This window comes from Athene cunicularia, assembly GCF_003259725.1.
Source record: "Athene cunicularia isolate RWA chromosome 1 unlocalized genomic scaffold, athCun1 chr1_part1, whole genome shotgun sequence".
Taxonomy (NCBI): Eukaryota; Metazoa; Chordata; class Aves; order Strigiformes; family Strigidae; genus Athene; species Athene cunicularia.
Genome location: NW_020799091.1, coordinates 94,227,907 through 94,241,900, shown reverse-complemented (window position 1 = coordinate 94,241,900; position 13,994 = coordinate 94,227,907). Strand labels below are relative to the sequence as shown.

Here is a 13,994-nt window from a genome sequence, read left to right as displayed (position 1 = left end):
AGTAATTATAAACCCCAGCCCCCATCACCACCCCTGCACCCAGCGGTGACCCCCCCGCCTCTGCACAGGCGCTCCCTGCAAAACGCGCCGTTCTAGCGCTCGCTGCTGCCCTTTGCGATTAATTACAAGAGGGTAACGCGGCCGCCTACTTGAGGTCAGATACTTGCACAGGTCAAACCGGTCATCTTGCAGAGAGACTTTCTCCCTTCAGAAATGCATTTACTGTGTCCTAAGCGGCCGGATCAGTCCTCACCACTGACTGAGGCCCAGCGCCGTCACCAAGACCTGACTGCGTCTCTGCTCAGTGTCATGTCACACACCTCCCTCTGCTGGGAAAGGGCCCGAAACGGGGCAAAGTCTGTTCCCGCGGCACACGTGCATGCTACACGGGCACGCTAACATGGAGCACAAACACGGTGTGAACGCCGAAGCGTCCATAAACAGGCAGCGTAGCATGTGCTCGATGCAGCCGGAGGGTACGTCCCATTGTCTCGCAAGGCAGTGATTTCTGGGCTGCAAACACAGGGGTTCACCCCTCGCTGGCCACGTTGCCTGGCAGACTACTAGGTAGCATCGATTTCCTCACTTGTTCAGTGTGTTAACAGTAACACAACTGTATTCAATTAGTGTGCAGCAAACAAGTTAAGTTCATCTCATCAAAGAGTTGCTTTTCTCATTTTTGGGGGTGTTATTTTTCCCCCATGCAACATCTGACTTGTTGTTTTTCAGTGTATTATACAGAACACGGGTCCCAAAAAGGCAGGGAAGGAGTAGACACTGTCACCCAGCACCATTTTGACACCAAAGGGCACATCCTTGCTGATACACAGCATTTAAGCCAGGAGTGGGCAGAGCCTCCCCCAGCACTACAGCTGCAGAAAGCACTTTCTCACTAGAGCAGGCTGGAAAAAAAGAAAAGTTTCTGGTGCATGGAAGAAGTTGTTTTCTTGAAATTTCCCCTGACCAGAAGCTACTTTGACCCTGCAGCTGCTCAGCGAGACTGATGCCTTTGTCAGCAGGGAGAGGAAAAAATGTCCTTATTCAAAGAGCAGCTGCAGGGGAACCTCTCCCCAAGGCCACTCCAGCCGCAAGCCCCCTGGTGCGGTGGGAGCCCTCCAGTGACGTCCATGGAGGGGCACCCTGTGGCGTGTCTACCCCCAGCACAGACCTCTCTGAGGAGCCTGGGTAGCAATTCCTCCCTGTCTGCTTGGCTGCCATTTTTCCCAAGGCTCTGCTGGTTTATTCTTTTGTCCAAACAAAAACAAAACAAAACAAAACAAAACAAAACAAAACAAAACAAAAAAAAAAAAAAAAAAAAAAAAAGCTCATTCACTCTGCATTTTCTGTGAAACTTCTGACCAACTCCAGCTCTCAGGGCTAAGCGCCATGGACTAGAGCAAATGAGGCAAGCATTCCTGTGGGTCTTCCTAACCCCTTGGCAGCCCAGGCAAGCAACTATCTCAGCCAGCCAGGGCCTGCTTTCCTGATGACCCCTTGGGACCCTGTCGGCACCCTGCACACATGCTGCCTTTCACCACTGGCACCCTGATGCGGTGAGGAAGGTAACAAAGATTCGCGTGCCACTGCCAGCAGGGAAGAGTTGTGCCTTTGCACGCTCCAGCACTTTATTGCTAGTTTAGGGAAGGCAGCCTTCGCAGAGCTGCTGTGCTGTGCAGGTGAACTGAATTCAGAGGTCCCCAAATGAGGCTTCTTTCTATTAAGTGGGTCTCACCACTGATGGAAATAGCAGCAGATGTAGCAATCTGCTGCCATTCGGCCTGAGGACTTGCAATCCCATCTCCAGTAGCCTCAGTCTGTGAGAAGGAGCTCCCTGGGTTGCCCGTCTACAAGCGTACCCATCTGCTTGAAACTGGACTTCCCCAATTTGTAACAGAGCCAAATCTGCAACTTTTTAAAATAATCCCAGGCTTTCATGTTTAAAAAAGCGAAACTGTGAGAGAAAGGCAGTGTCCAACCTCCCTACTCCAGCTGGGCTCCCTGAGGTTGCTTTAAGAGCTGTGTTTCAGTGCTGGATTCAGCCCAAGGATTTCTTTAGACAGCACAGGATCTTTGCAGAAGGTATTTCTTGCTGCAGAATAATATAATGGTCCCTTAATCAGTGCACATGACAAGGCCATTTATCATTTGCAAGCCAAATGTGAAAAGAACTGTGCTTTTGTTTTGCCTTTTCTCCTACCTCCTTCAGAGATCCCTTTTCCACCACTTTCAATCTGGGGATAAAGTGCTCATGACAGTGCTACATCAGCACGTCACATAAAATACTTTCAGCTTCCTTCCTGTTACTGTCTAGAGACCACATCAGAGATGTGTTTTCAAGGAACCAAATCTCTTAACTGATTTTTAAATCCCATCTAAAGTTTGTGACTTCTCCTTGGAAAATGTGTCCATGCAGGGCAAGCACTGGGAATACTTTGTCCCAATGGCTTGACTTACTCAGCTCCAGTGTTTGCACAGCAGCCCATACATTAAAAAGACAGCCGGCAAAACCCCTTTACAATTTGTAAGCATCTCACATCTACCTGAAGAAAATAATTATGTAAATTTTCTGCTCCCCTGGAGAGGTTTTGGAAGAAAACTAAAGAAATGCGATACGAAAAAGTGCTCAGGGCTGCCATTTTGCACCATAACTCCTCTTCTCTCTGCAGTTGCCTGCCCCACTACCCTGTCAGTTTGATAACTCTGCTTTGCTCCCACTGCTTCAAATAGGCACCAGCCACCATTTAGACAGTTTGGCAAATGGGCTACCCACAAACTTGTCCCGGATGAATGCACCAGGGTGGTACATAGCAGCATGGGGCCTGTAGGTCAGCTGCAGCTGATATCAGCAGTTGAAAGGAGTACCCCAAAAAGTGCAGCCAAATATCCAGAATTAGGATATCAAATAAGCAAGACTTGCCTGTGTCACCACATTGTGATCACCCAAAGAAATTGCTTGTGGCAATGCTAGACAAAAAAACATTCAGCTGGAAATGGGATTTTTAAGTGGAAGTTATCCCTGTGATCAAGCATATAAAACAAACCCTTTTTCTTTCCTCTCCTAATATGTGGCATTTTGGACTAGGTTCATACACCTCTCTGTTTTTCCCCTTTCCCAGTTCCAACACCAATCTTTGTTGTTACTAACATAAAGAAAACAAACCTGAGGTCTCTACATATCTACAGAGTTGTGCCCTTCCAAGGCAGTTTTTTTATCACTTACATGCTACCCTCCAGATAAGTGTGATTTTGACTATTATTTTCCAAGAACATTACTGAATACTGATTTTATGATTGCACATTCCCTTGAGTTCCCTGAACCACAGCTTGTCCATGCAAACAATAAGTTCAGTAAACAAATGATCTGTGAAATAATTGCATATGAATGACATGTACTTAATAAAGGGTGCTGTATTATGTCCTTGAGCACGCTGATAGTTCAACAAGAGGGAAAGAAAAGGGAGAACATTCTCATAGTTGCACTGCATTAGGTTCTCACAGCTACATGGAATGAAGTGCATTGCTGCATAAACAGGCAATCAAACCTTTTGCCTTGTGGCTCTCATAATTACATACAGAAGGGAAATAAAGGATTTTTTGCGCTGCATGCAGAAATAACCTTTGATTACAAAATTGATTGTTAAAAAGAAGTGACAGATCTTCAATACCTAAAAAAAAATAAATCAAATGTTAGAGTAAAACTTTTCAACATTTCTCTCTCTCTCCTGCATTCTCACTTTGGTTTTTCTTTATCTAGCAATGCCTTTCAGTGTTCCTTAATACTCTGCATGAACTATCAAATTAAAAGCTTTTAACTTAATGGGAATACTAATCCTACCGGGACGTGTTTGCCTAGCTGCGCTTATCATCCCATCATGGGAGGGATTTTTTTTTTCTCAGGATTTCCTTTGATTCGTGTTCTACAGCAGAGAAGTGAAGGCAGCAGAACAGCTGACTGCTGCTAACAATTGTGGAAAAGCTGAGACATTATAGCCATTCTGTGAATTAAAATACTGCAGCTATTATCTAAAATTGGCAGCAGAGAATTCCTACGGGTTTTCAAGATATATCGCTTTGGCAGCATCTGCATATGTGAGAACCGGGGCAGACTGTAAGAGCTTGTTGCCTTCACTGGATAACCCCACTGTTACAGCCCTTTGAAACTTTGCACAATTGTGAAACGAGATCCTTCGACTTTCGCCATGGTAACACCCCTGTTGTTTTCATTTATTGACAGTGGAAGGCCTGAAAGTAGTGGAGATTGAGAAATGCAAGAGTGACATTAAAAAGATGAGGGAGGAAATGGCAGCAAGAAGCAGCAGGTAAGTTCTGCTTTGGACCTAACCGAAGAAATAAGCATCTGTTTTCAACCCCCAATGCAACGTTTCTGCAGAATTGAGTTACCTTCTGGGCTTGGAAGTAAAGGAGCAAGGAAACCAATAACCATTAAGGACAGTGGCTTTAATTTGACATTTGAAGATCTACAGTAATTCATCAGTTAAAATAGCTTGGGCCATGGGAACAGAGGAAAAGGAGGTCTTGCAACAGAGAGTTACTTCTCACCATACAGAATGGGAATTCTTCATCCAGATTTACTGGTAGAGAGGGAATGGGTAAAGAACTCCTGTGTAGTGAGGCATTTGGTTGGGAACCAGCTAGCACTCGAACCGGCTCCAATATATTCTGGGAAAATATCAAATAAATATGTAGCAGTTCTTCTGATCTCATGCTATTATAAAACATGCATGTCAAATTCAACAAGAAATCGGGGATTTACTTTCTAATTCAAGGGCTCACTGTGATTGTGAAGCTCGGTTTCGCTGTAATTAAAACAACAGCATAAAAAATTGCTTTTTTTTTTATGGTATGTGGTCTTGGCTGGAAAGTCTGCCCCCTTTGTCACTGAAATACCCATTAGGACAAACAAATCATCACTGAGAGATTATGAATACTTCTGGGAAGGTAGCTGAAGAGGGATATACTCTCTTGCTCAAAGTGTGGGTAAAGGGGAGTTTTCTCAGCCAATATAACTATGCTATCTTGACAACCTCTCTCTTTTTCTTCATCTGGGGTCAAATTCTCTGACCTTTAATCAAAGCTATTTCCTACTGAGGGCAATGGGAGATTTGCTAAAAGAATTAGGCCTTATAATCACTCGCTTTTATAAATTTTGCTATCCAGATATGTCAGCAGGCACAGTGTTAATACATTCCTATTAAGTCTAAGGCCAAGCTTGGCTGTCATCCTAGCATAAATGCAAAGTAAGATTATTAACCTCAGATCTGCTCCAGATTTATACCAGTAGGATGGATTGCAGTTCGCCCTGTGACTTGCATCATTTCTTGTTCAGGTGTGTGAGGAAATCTCATTAGAAAAACTAGAGCTCAGATTGGCAGCAAACACAAAAACATGTATGCTGATTTGTGCAGGGTGTGATGTGAATAACATGTGTGCCCATGCACGTGTCTTTACTTTTCCCAAACTGTTGCAGGGAGCTGGGAGAGCTGCCTTTATGAGCATAGTGATGCTCAGGCAAATAGGAAATTAAAAACAAAACAAAAAAAGTTTTGGCAACTTCATGTTTGTCCAGTTGCCTCCACACACATCAGGAAGTATGAGACTGTCCTAGTAGCAGCCATGACTCATTCCTGTCCCAGATCTTGTCACCTTACAATCTATATTTTGTAGTATAAACAGCAATCTGTTAACAAGAAAAACAGGAATGGGGAGTGTTAAGTCTGCCCAGTGCAGCCAATTGAGGCTTAGTCTTCACCGGGGGCTTGTGCTGAGCTATAACATCTGCCGACAGCCAGAGATCAGCATGGGGTGTGATGCTGGAAAACTGTGGTAAAAATGGGTGTGGTGCTCAGCAGCTGGTAGTGCTGGGCACAGACACCCAAGCTAGCTTGTTCTGAGCTCATGCTACATAGCTGCTTTTGCTGAAGCAGGAGCCTAACTTGCTCTGCCCAGCACCACTTCATGCCCTACCGATGTAGCAGCCACCTGTCACAGCTCTCCTGGGTTGCCTTGAGCTGGGTCTTCCTCCTCTCAGCTGCACAAAAGCTCCTTCTCCTTGCACAAAATTCTGCCCATGATTATCTGTGCCCTAAGGGCTTGAGTGTCAAAGCAGCAGCTAGGTGTGGCTAGGTTCAGTGTGTAGCCAGGTGTGGTTACCAGTCACCTCTTTTTGCAGTAAGACTAGGAAGAGGGTGCTCTTTGGTGACTGGCTATTAAGAGGGACCCCATTGGGAGCTGCTGAGGAATGAGCTGTGATTCCCTATTCCCAAGCGACCATGGCTCTGCAGGAGCCATGCCAACTAGCCCGCAGTGACCCCTGCCTAGGGGTGCTTCACCCCAGAGTGGCTGAGCAATCTCTCTCCCATTGGCGTGGGGTACGTGCATGCTGTGGGGAGAATAGAGGCATCTCAGAGCAAGCGGAAATAGTTTTGCTCCTATTTAGACTTGTCATCCCTTGTGCAATGTCATTTGCTAGATAATGTGTTACAGTTGCAATTAGGGATCACATCTAAATTTAATGAATAAATACGTGTGAGTGCATATATTCCTTCAATAATATCACAGAGTACACAGCTGTGTTCTTCTATGCTTACATATTCTTACATTTGCGCTTACATTACCAAACAACAGAGTAAGGGTGAACAGCTAGATTTATAAAAATCATGCACAGTGAATTGTGCATTTCTCCTCTTCAGAAGAGCAAAGCAGCCCCACTTGCATCCCCTTAAATTGCTTTTTTTGCTAGCCTGCTTTTTGTGCTCACCATTGGCAGATGCTAATAACATTATAGTGTCATTTAAAATCATGATCATTTGCAGATACAGTTTTACATTTGTAAAGGTCTGATGCATCCTGGCTCTGGTGTGTTCCCCAGCGTGGTAGGATGAAGGCTTTGATGTCTTACTGCAGCTGGGAATTAGAGATAGTTGGCTGACCCTCAGCTAACCCTGGCAGCCAGCTCCAATTAGGGCAAGGAATGCCCCAAACTCACTATTTTTATCCTACTAATACCCCTCACAGTGGAGTTTTGAGGAAACAGCTTTAGAAATGATTAAGACAGCCAACTCATTTTCACCAACTGAGAATCTCCCTAAATGGGGCAGGAAAAGGCAGCTGGTTGAAGCCAGCTGACCACCGTTCAGGATTCAGACATCACCATCAGAAATGACAGCCGACATCAGTGTTAAGAGGAGTAAAGAAAAGAGACCTGGACCAATTCCCAACAGAGAAGAGAAGCACTAAAAAGAGATGCAATACAGAATATGTGAAATAATTTTAGAAGGGACAAATAAAGTTAATGGAATACTTTGTTTGGATTCTTTTCAGGGGTTTCTTTTCGCTTTATTTGGCCAGAGGCTTCAAAAACTGAGAAAGGATAATCCAAATGTTAGGACTACAGGGATAAATGCAAAATACAAGCAGATCGTGTTCACATAAGAGTTATTAAAGTCCATATGACCAGCTATCTGGGAAACATGTGCTGAGTTAAAGTATCATGATTGCCATGGGTGATACTACAGAACTCTTAGTTTTGTTGTGCCCCCCATGGCTGTAAGGCAAGAAATGGCTCTCACACTGCAGTGCAGCAACCTAGTTGTTCTGCAAAGGCTGTAAGGCCGAGGTGCATCTCTCACCATCATGGTCCTCTGTTCAGTTGGGATAGCATCAGCTTGGCTCTTCCATATGCAGAGAAGGAAGAGTAGGTAACTGGCAGTGGGTGCTGCTGTTAATAACTAGGCAAGTGTTAATTACCTGTAATTTCTGGCAGTGGCTCCCTTCCTCCAGGGATGGGGAGCCAAGCAGACCGTGCCTGCCTAGCCTGTACCTTACTGCTGTTGTCACGCCTGAAGGGCAGCAGGCAAGATGGTCATGCCATCAAAATGGATGGTCTTACCAAGGATTTATGAGGACTGGAGCTGGGCTGCAATGTCATAGGCTCAGCGGATGCCTACACTAGTAAATAAGTACAGGCATGCCGGTGTCCATACTCAGCATGGCCCCTGGCAGGGCTCTGCCATCCTCGGATAACTATACCTGCCATGGAGAGCACACTGCCCACTGAAGGGAAAGTTACTTGTTTGAAATAGAAGCGACTGCGTATCCATGGATACATGTCTGAAGATAGACACTCCTTGTTTGGGTTCAAATAGACAGAAGGGGCAACAACGGCGTTGCACAAGGGAAGAAAATCCTAAACCGGATCACACTTTTAAAGCATTTGAGCAACACCACATTAAAAAGGGTTGGGGAGTGAGGTAATTCTCCAAGTGATGCCTACTGAGAGTCCAGATTACTTCTGGCACTTTTCAAGGCACTGTGGTTCTGTTTCCACAATGTTAAGAGCTGAGTATTTCATTTCAGGACTAACTGTCCCTGCAAATACAGCTTTTTGGATGAAAACAAGAGGCCGACTCCCCGGCGGGATGTGCCATCCTACCCAAAGGTACCACGCAATTCTTTCTCTTTCTAGAATCCTACCACATGCTTGCCTGTGGTGACTTAAAGTTGGATCCTCAGTAGTCTATAATACTTGAAAGCTCATTAGTGTTTGAAATGTTAATGAACATTTTGCATTCGTCAACATTTAACACTCTTTTGTCTAGTTATATTTGTTTATTCTCCATGCTCGTAGCAAACAATCAAATAGCCTATAATGTTGTATTCTAATTGAAAATAGTGCTGCTGCCTGTTTTCTCCTAATGGATTATTTTTTAATTTAAAAAGTAATTTATGGGGATGCTTCACCTAGGGAAACAAAGAGAAAATGCGACATTGGATTCTCTCCAGAATGATTCATTGTCCCTGTGAAAATGAGTTACTGTATTTGCTAGAGAAAACAGTAATGCTTGAAGAAAAATGTCTACTGGGCAAGTACAAGTACAAATCCACAGTGATAAATGAAGCTGAAACCATGCAGCACACAGGATCTTTGGTCCCAGCACCAGCAGTCTTTGCCCAGAGGAATTATTCAAAGATAACAGGTTATGTCTGCACAACGCCAAGTTCACACCTTGAGAAAATACCAGCTCGAACTTGTGCAAATCATAGTTAACATGTGCATTTGTATGCACACATCAAAGCCAGCTCAGCCACTTCCAAGTTCACATGGTCCCGTGTGATGCAAGTGTATGATATGGACATGCATCCTTGCATATTTGTCTTCAGGGCCTTACAGAGCAAAAAATTATAAGTTCTGCTGTTTATTCCACTCTGCCTAGCAAAAGTGACCTCTAGGTCTCTGAAGCAGACATCAGGAGACTTACATTTCTTTTAATTAACTTTTGCCCAAAAGGCTTGTACTCCTGACTCTAACACGTTTTCTCAAAACATATCAGTTCTAAAAATTAATTTTTCCCTTGATAAGTATATATGTCAGATCAACCTTGATCTATTGCTGTGATATTAGGATCTTGGATTAACAACAAGTGCAAAAGAGTTGTACTAACTGACTGCCAAGTAAACTGCTAGTCTGTGTTGTCCCTATACCAAAGCTCATAGGATTTTTGTTTTCAGAAGTTTGGGTTCTGTTTGACAGATTTGTAAAATTTGTTATCAGCTGTCAAGTGGTGGATTTGCCCAATGTCAGTGAGGCTAGGAAGTGATAGCCCACTGAAAGAAGATATTGTTACAACACTGTTATCTAATAAGAAATCTGTACAGCTAATTTACAGATTTCTTACAGAATGACATATTAAATGTACATTATGTAGGCAAATGTAAAAATCATTGCCCCCTCAAGAATGAAAATTAATCTTCAGTGTTATTCTTCCTTGGATTAAGTATCAACAGTTTGATGGCTCAGAAAATTTCATTCAGCTGCTCAGTACAGTAAGCCCAAACTAATTAGAGACAGCCATGGTAAATGAGCCAATTAATGCTACAAGGTTTTTGTGTCCCAGAAAGGCTCTGATCAATAGAGTCTTGAAAATATGATTTGGTAGAGTCCAGATCTCCCCTGGTCCTTTAACTCTCCACATTCCTTTTTAAAAAAATTTGTATACAAATAGTAACTGGCCAATGAGCTTGATTTTGTTTTAAGCCTCTAAGCGTAATGGTGAAAAAATGTTTGAATCTTGCAGGCTGACAGCCAATTTGAAAATGTAGGCGTTCTTGAAAAAATACTCAAAATAAGAGCATAAATCATCTGAAAGTAAATATATCATGCCCACGAGATAATTTAACACTATAAGCATAGGCACTTCACACCACCCAGCCATGACTGTGTGCACCGATTGTGACTGATGTTCTGCAGGCAGCAAAACTAGTGCCACCAGGGATGGGTCTGTGCCCTGGCGCCTCTTATGTCCCCTTGCTGGATTTACTTGCAACCCCATCCATAACACCTCCGCTCTCCTCCCTTTTCTCCCGAACCCTCCATCTCCCTGCTCCAGAAGCATCTTCACCCATCATTGGCCTGCCAGCTGGTGCTGTGGCAGGCAGAGAGCTGCCTTGGGGATTGCTGCCTGCCAGGCGTCAGCATCCTGGCATGAGCACGAGCAGCCAGTGGGGAGGGAGAGGAGGGCTGGGCAGGCAGAGGGAGAGATGAGTTGCTTTGTCCTTGGGGAATGCAGCTAAACCCCACGTGAATGGGACCCCAGGAGTCCCAGGAATATGCGAACGGCAGGTCCCATACCAGGGCGGGGAGACCCTCACTTACACCGAAGGCCTTTCTGTCTGCAGTACATGCTGTCCCAGGAGACCATAGAAGCTCTTCGGAAACCAACCTTTGACGTCTGGCTGTGGGAGCCCAATGAGGTAAGGATGACATGTTAGCTGGGCTAGAGCTCTTTCTGGGAGCCAGCAAGGCCAGAAGAGCCCTTTGAGATGCCCTGCAGAGTTTGTTCCTGTTTCTGCCCTTAATCTCTCTTATTTTTTCAATTTTCCTGTCACACCAGAATACAGTACATTTTCCCTACAGATGCCAAATAGATTATGCTGATTATCATAACCTGAACCCTCTTCATTTCTCCTTTAATCTCTTCCTAGTAATGTCCTACAACAACCAGCACACTATCATTACTGCCACATGAATTCGTGCCATTTTATTTGAACAAATCGATCCCTACCAAAGTGTACACTTAAGCACATCATCAATAACTCTGCTCAAATCAATGAAGCTGTGTGCTGCTGTGTGAAGTCAGGCAGAGGGGCATGTATCGATTCATACCCTTTTAGACAAGGGTGTTTCTGTGATGCTTTCTGAATAGGTAGAAAAGCTGTGTGTATGACCTATTACTATTTTCTTATTGCTTCATTTTCTTATTTTTCTTATTGCTATTAGTACTGTTTGTTGTTCATCCCTTGTATTGCAGAAGGTTCTGGAAAGCCTATGTGTAAATCTCTGCAGAAACGTGAAGAAGGATGTTTCTGTAATGGCCAGCTTATAATATAATGTAAAACTAGATTCAGCAAATTCAAGAAAATCTCACTTAGGAAAAGTATAAGGGACAGGAGGACTAAACTTGGGTTTTTCCCAAGGGAAAGATTGGGTCATTCTAGCAGCACACCCAGCAGCAATGACATTAATTACCTTCTCAATCAAACGTTGTGCATTCAGAGTCATTCTGGCTCAGCACCTGTAGATCACCATGACAAGGAAAAATACTCCACACCGCACCCATGGGAGCAGCACATTTCTTTCAGGATATTTCATCTGGCTGGTAGAATAACAGAAGGACTCTCTGGTGGCTTTAGGTCCATCTTCCATTCACATAGGCTGGCAGAGCTTCCCTTGTGCAGTCCATGCCAAGCTGAGGCTGGTGCTCTGCAGTGACTGCTCCCTCTCCAGGCCCTTTTCTCTGTACCAGAGCCATACAACTGCTCAGGCAAAATGGCTCGTCCCCAGCTTTTGAACGCCTGTCAGGTCTTTACAGCAAGAGAGAATTATGACCTGCCAGGTGGACCATGACACTGCTGGCTCATTGTTCTAAATATTAAGAAAGAATAGTGAAAGACAAAAAACATTATCCACAGATTCTTGTATGCTGAGGCATAGTATTTTAGCACAGTAACTCATTCAGAGTACTTAGGAAGCACTATATGATGGCATAAATGAGGCTAACAAGAGTGTGTGGAATTAGACATACACTGCAAGGAGGAGGGCTGCTCAGAAATAAGATACCACACAAACTCTGGTGAGCCGAGCACCATATGGGTTTATCTTACCCTTTAGCTCTGGTTTATGTTTACAGAGAATATTTCAATTCTGTCAATGCTTGTTTAGCAATGAGCATTTGCCCATGTACTCAATGTGGGGCATGCAGGTTCTAAAACATAATCTTCTGTAAACAAATTAATAATGTCGTGCTCCGCAGCATCTCAGTAAACAGAGCTATGCAGCAAGCTTGTGTTCTCTTTCTCTAATGCCCACTCACTCTCAAGCCTTTGAAGAGTCCAATATTCAAGCTTTTGCTGTTGACCAAGAAAGCTAAAAATTAAACCCAAGATTCTCATGTATGCAGGGGCAGGAGCTTTGCGTCTCAAAGTCACCCTGCCACTCACCCAAAGCTCTCTTGGCAACATCTGGAGGGAGGTAGGCATTTCTGAGGGTAATTCAGCTCTTCTAGATAAAGTTTATTGTCTCAGACAGTCTTTTCTGAAACTATTGCAAAACATATATTCTAGCTCAGAGACTAGGAACAAGACAGGGTGGTCTACAGCAAAATGCTGGCTTTGTGATCTGAGCACAGTTCAGACCGTGACATTGTCCCTCAAGTCTTGCAGGAAAGTCTCTTTCTTCCTGTTCAGATAACTCAAAACCAGACCCCTTGTTACTGCATGAACTGTATATATTCCCTGGATAAATACAATGTTTTGTTAGAGGAAATATTTTTTCTGGAGAGTTTTTAAGAGCCTAAATAACAGAAACTTGGTCTCCAAGGCCATATTTGTGACATTACACTGATCATGTTAAAAACTTTGGGATCAATCTACTGTCTAAGAACTGTGTCTGCTAGTGGCTACATTTCATCCCCTGCTGATTTTGCCTTCAGAAATGGGAATGCAGACACATAAACCGCTGAACTCTTAGAATTCTATTAATTTCTGACTGGTGGCAGTGGTTAAATGCCCAAGACACATCAGATTGTCAATACTCTTCTTCTGCAATATTTTAAAACCCAGAAGATTAATTAGGCGTGGTAGTGCTAAACTATCTGCAACCCACTTCATGCAGCAGAGCAGATGTTGTCTAGAAGAGGAGCCTGCATTTGCATTTCAGCTATTGGGATTCATAGTTACAGTTTATGAGAGTGGATGGTCACAAACTGCAATTTGGTAGTGTTATAACAGGAGATCTTTTGTTAATCAAGAAATCCAAGTTAAGATAGTGCCTTTAGGAACTCACAAAAACTCATAAAGGAATAAGATATTGTCACTTTTTCTAGAATAAATGTTCCTTTAAAGATCTCTGATTTTCGTCTGTTGTTTTCTATACAGCTAGGGCCTGATTCATTTCTGTACAGCTTGGGCCTCTGGTGTCAGTGGAAAAACTCCCACTGATTTCATTGAGCATTAGAACATATTCCAGCTGAATTAGAAAAATAGCAATATTCTTTTTGTGAGAAGGAATGGCTATGATACGCGTGAATCACAATTACCAAAGAGAGCTGGTGTGATTCAAAGCCCTGCACAAAACCTATGAAGTCAACAGCAATCTGTCTACTTCAAAAAGCTTTCAGAACCTCTCTGTCTCCCCTCTTGCTCTGTCTTTAATAATGCAATCTTTGAACATCTTTCTTTCATCTTAACAAGAGGGCTCTGCAATTATTTGATGCTTGCAAGGAGGAAATTCACTCTTCAGTGTATCATAAAGTGAAGTGATATTCGCCAAGCCAATAACCTATCTGCTCCTGGCTGCAGATGCTGAGTTGTTTGGAACATATGTACCATGATCTTGGGTTGGTAAAAGACTTCAACATCAATCCTATCACGCTAAAGAGGTGGTTGGTAAGTATTTCAAATTCCTGATATTTGCAATT

At 43.5% G+C, this 13,994-nt stretch overlaps 1 protein-coding gene across 5 annotated transcripts in view; it reads left to right on the top strand.

Annotated features, from left to right (window-relative positions):
• The window catches only part of PDE9A (phosphodiesterase 9A), a 50,015-nt gene that overhangs the window by 24,203 nt on the left and 11,818 nt on the right, over window positions 1-13,994 (top strand). For 3 of the 5 annotated variants that reach the window (XM_026845196.1, XM_026845232.1, XM_026845224.1), the window contains 4 exons: window positions 4,235-4,319; window positions 8,377-8,458; window positions 10,696-10,770; window positions 13,876-13,962. In XM_026845196.1, the coding sequence (XP_026700997.1) occupies window positions 4,235-4,319; window positions 8,377-8,458; window positions 10,696-10,770; window positions 13,876-13,962 (329 nt within the window). Of the gene's footprint in view, window positions 1-3,722; window positions 4,109-4,234; window positions 4,320-8,376; window positions 8,459-10,695; window positions 10,771-13,875; window positions 13,963-13,994 lie in introns of those variants that run through there. The other 2 variants (XM_026845214.1, XM_026845205.1) reach the window with 2 other exon arrangements.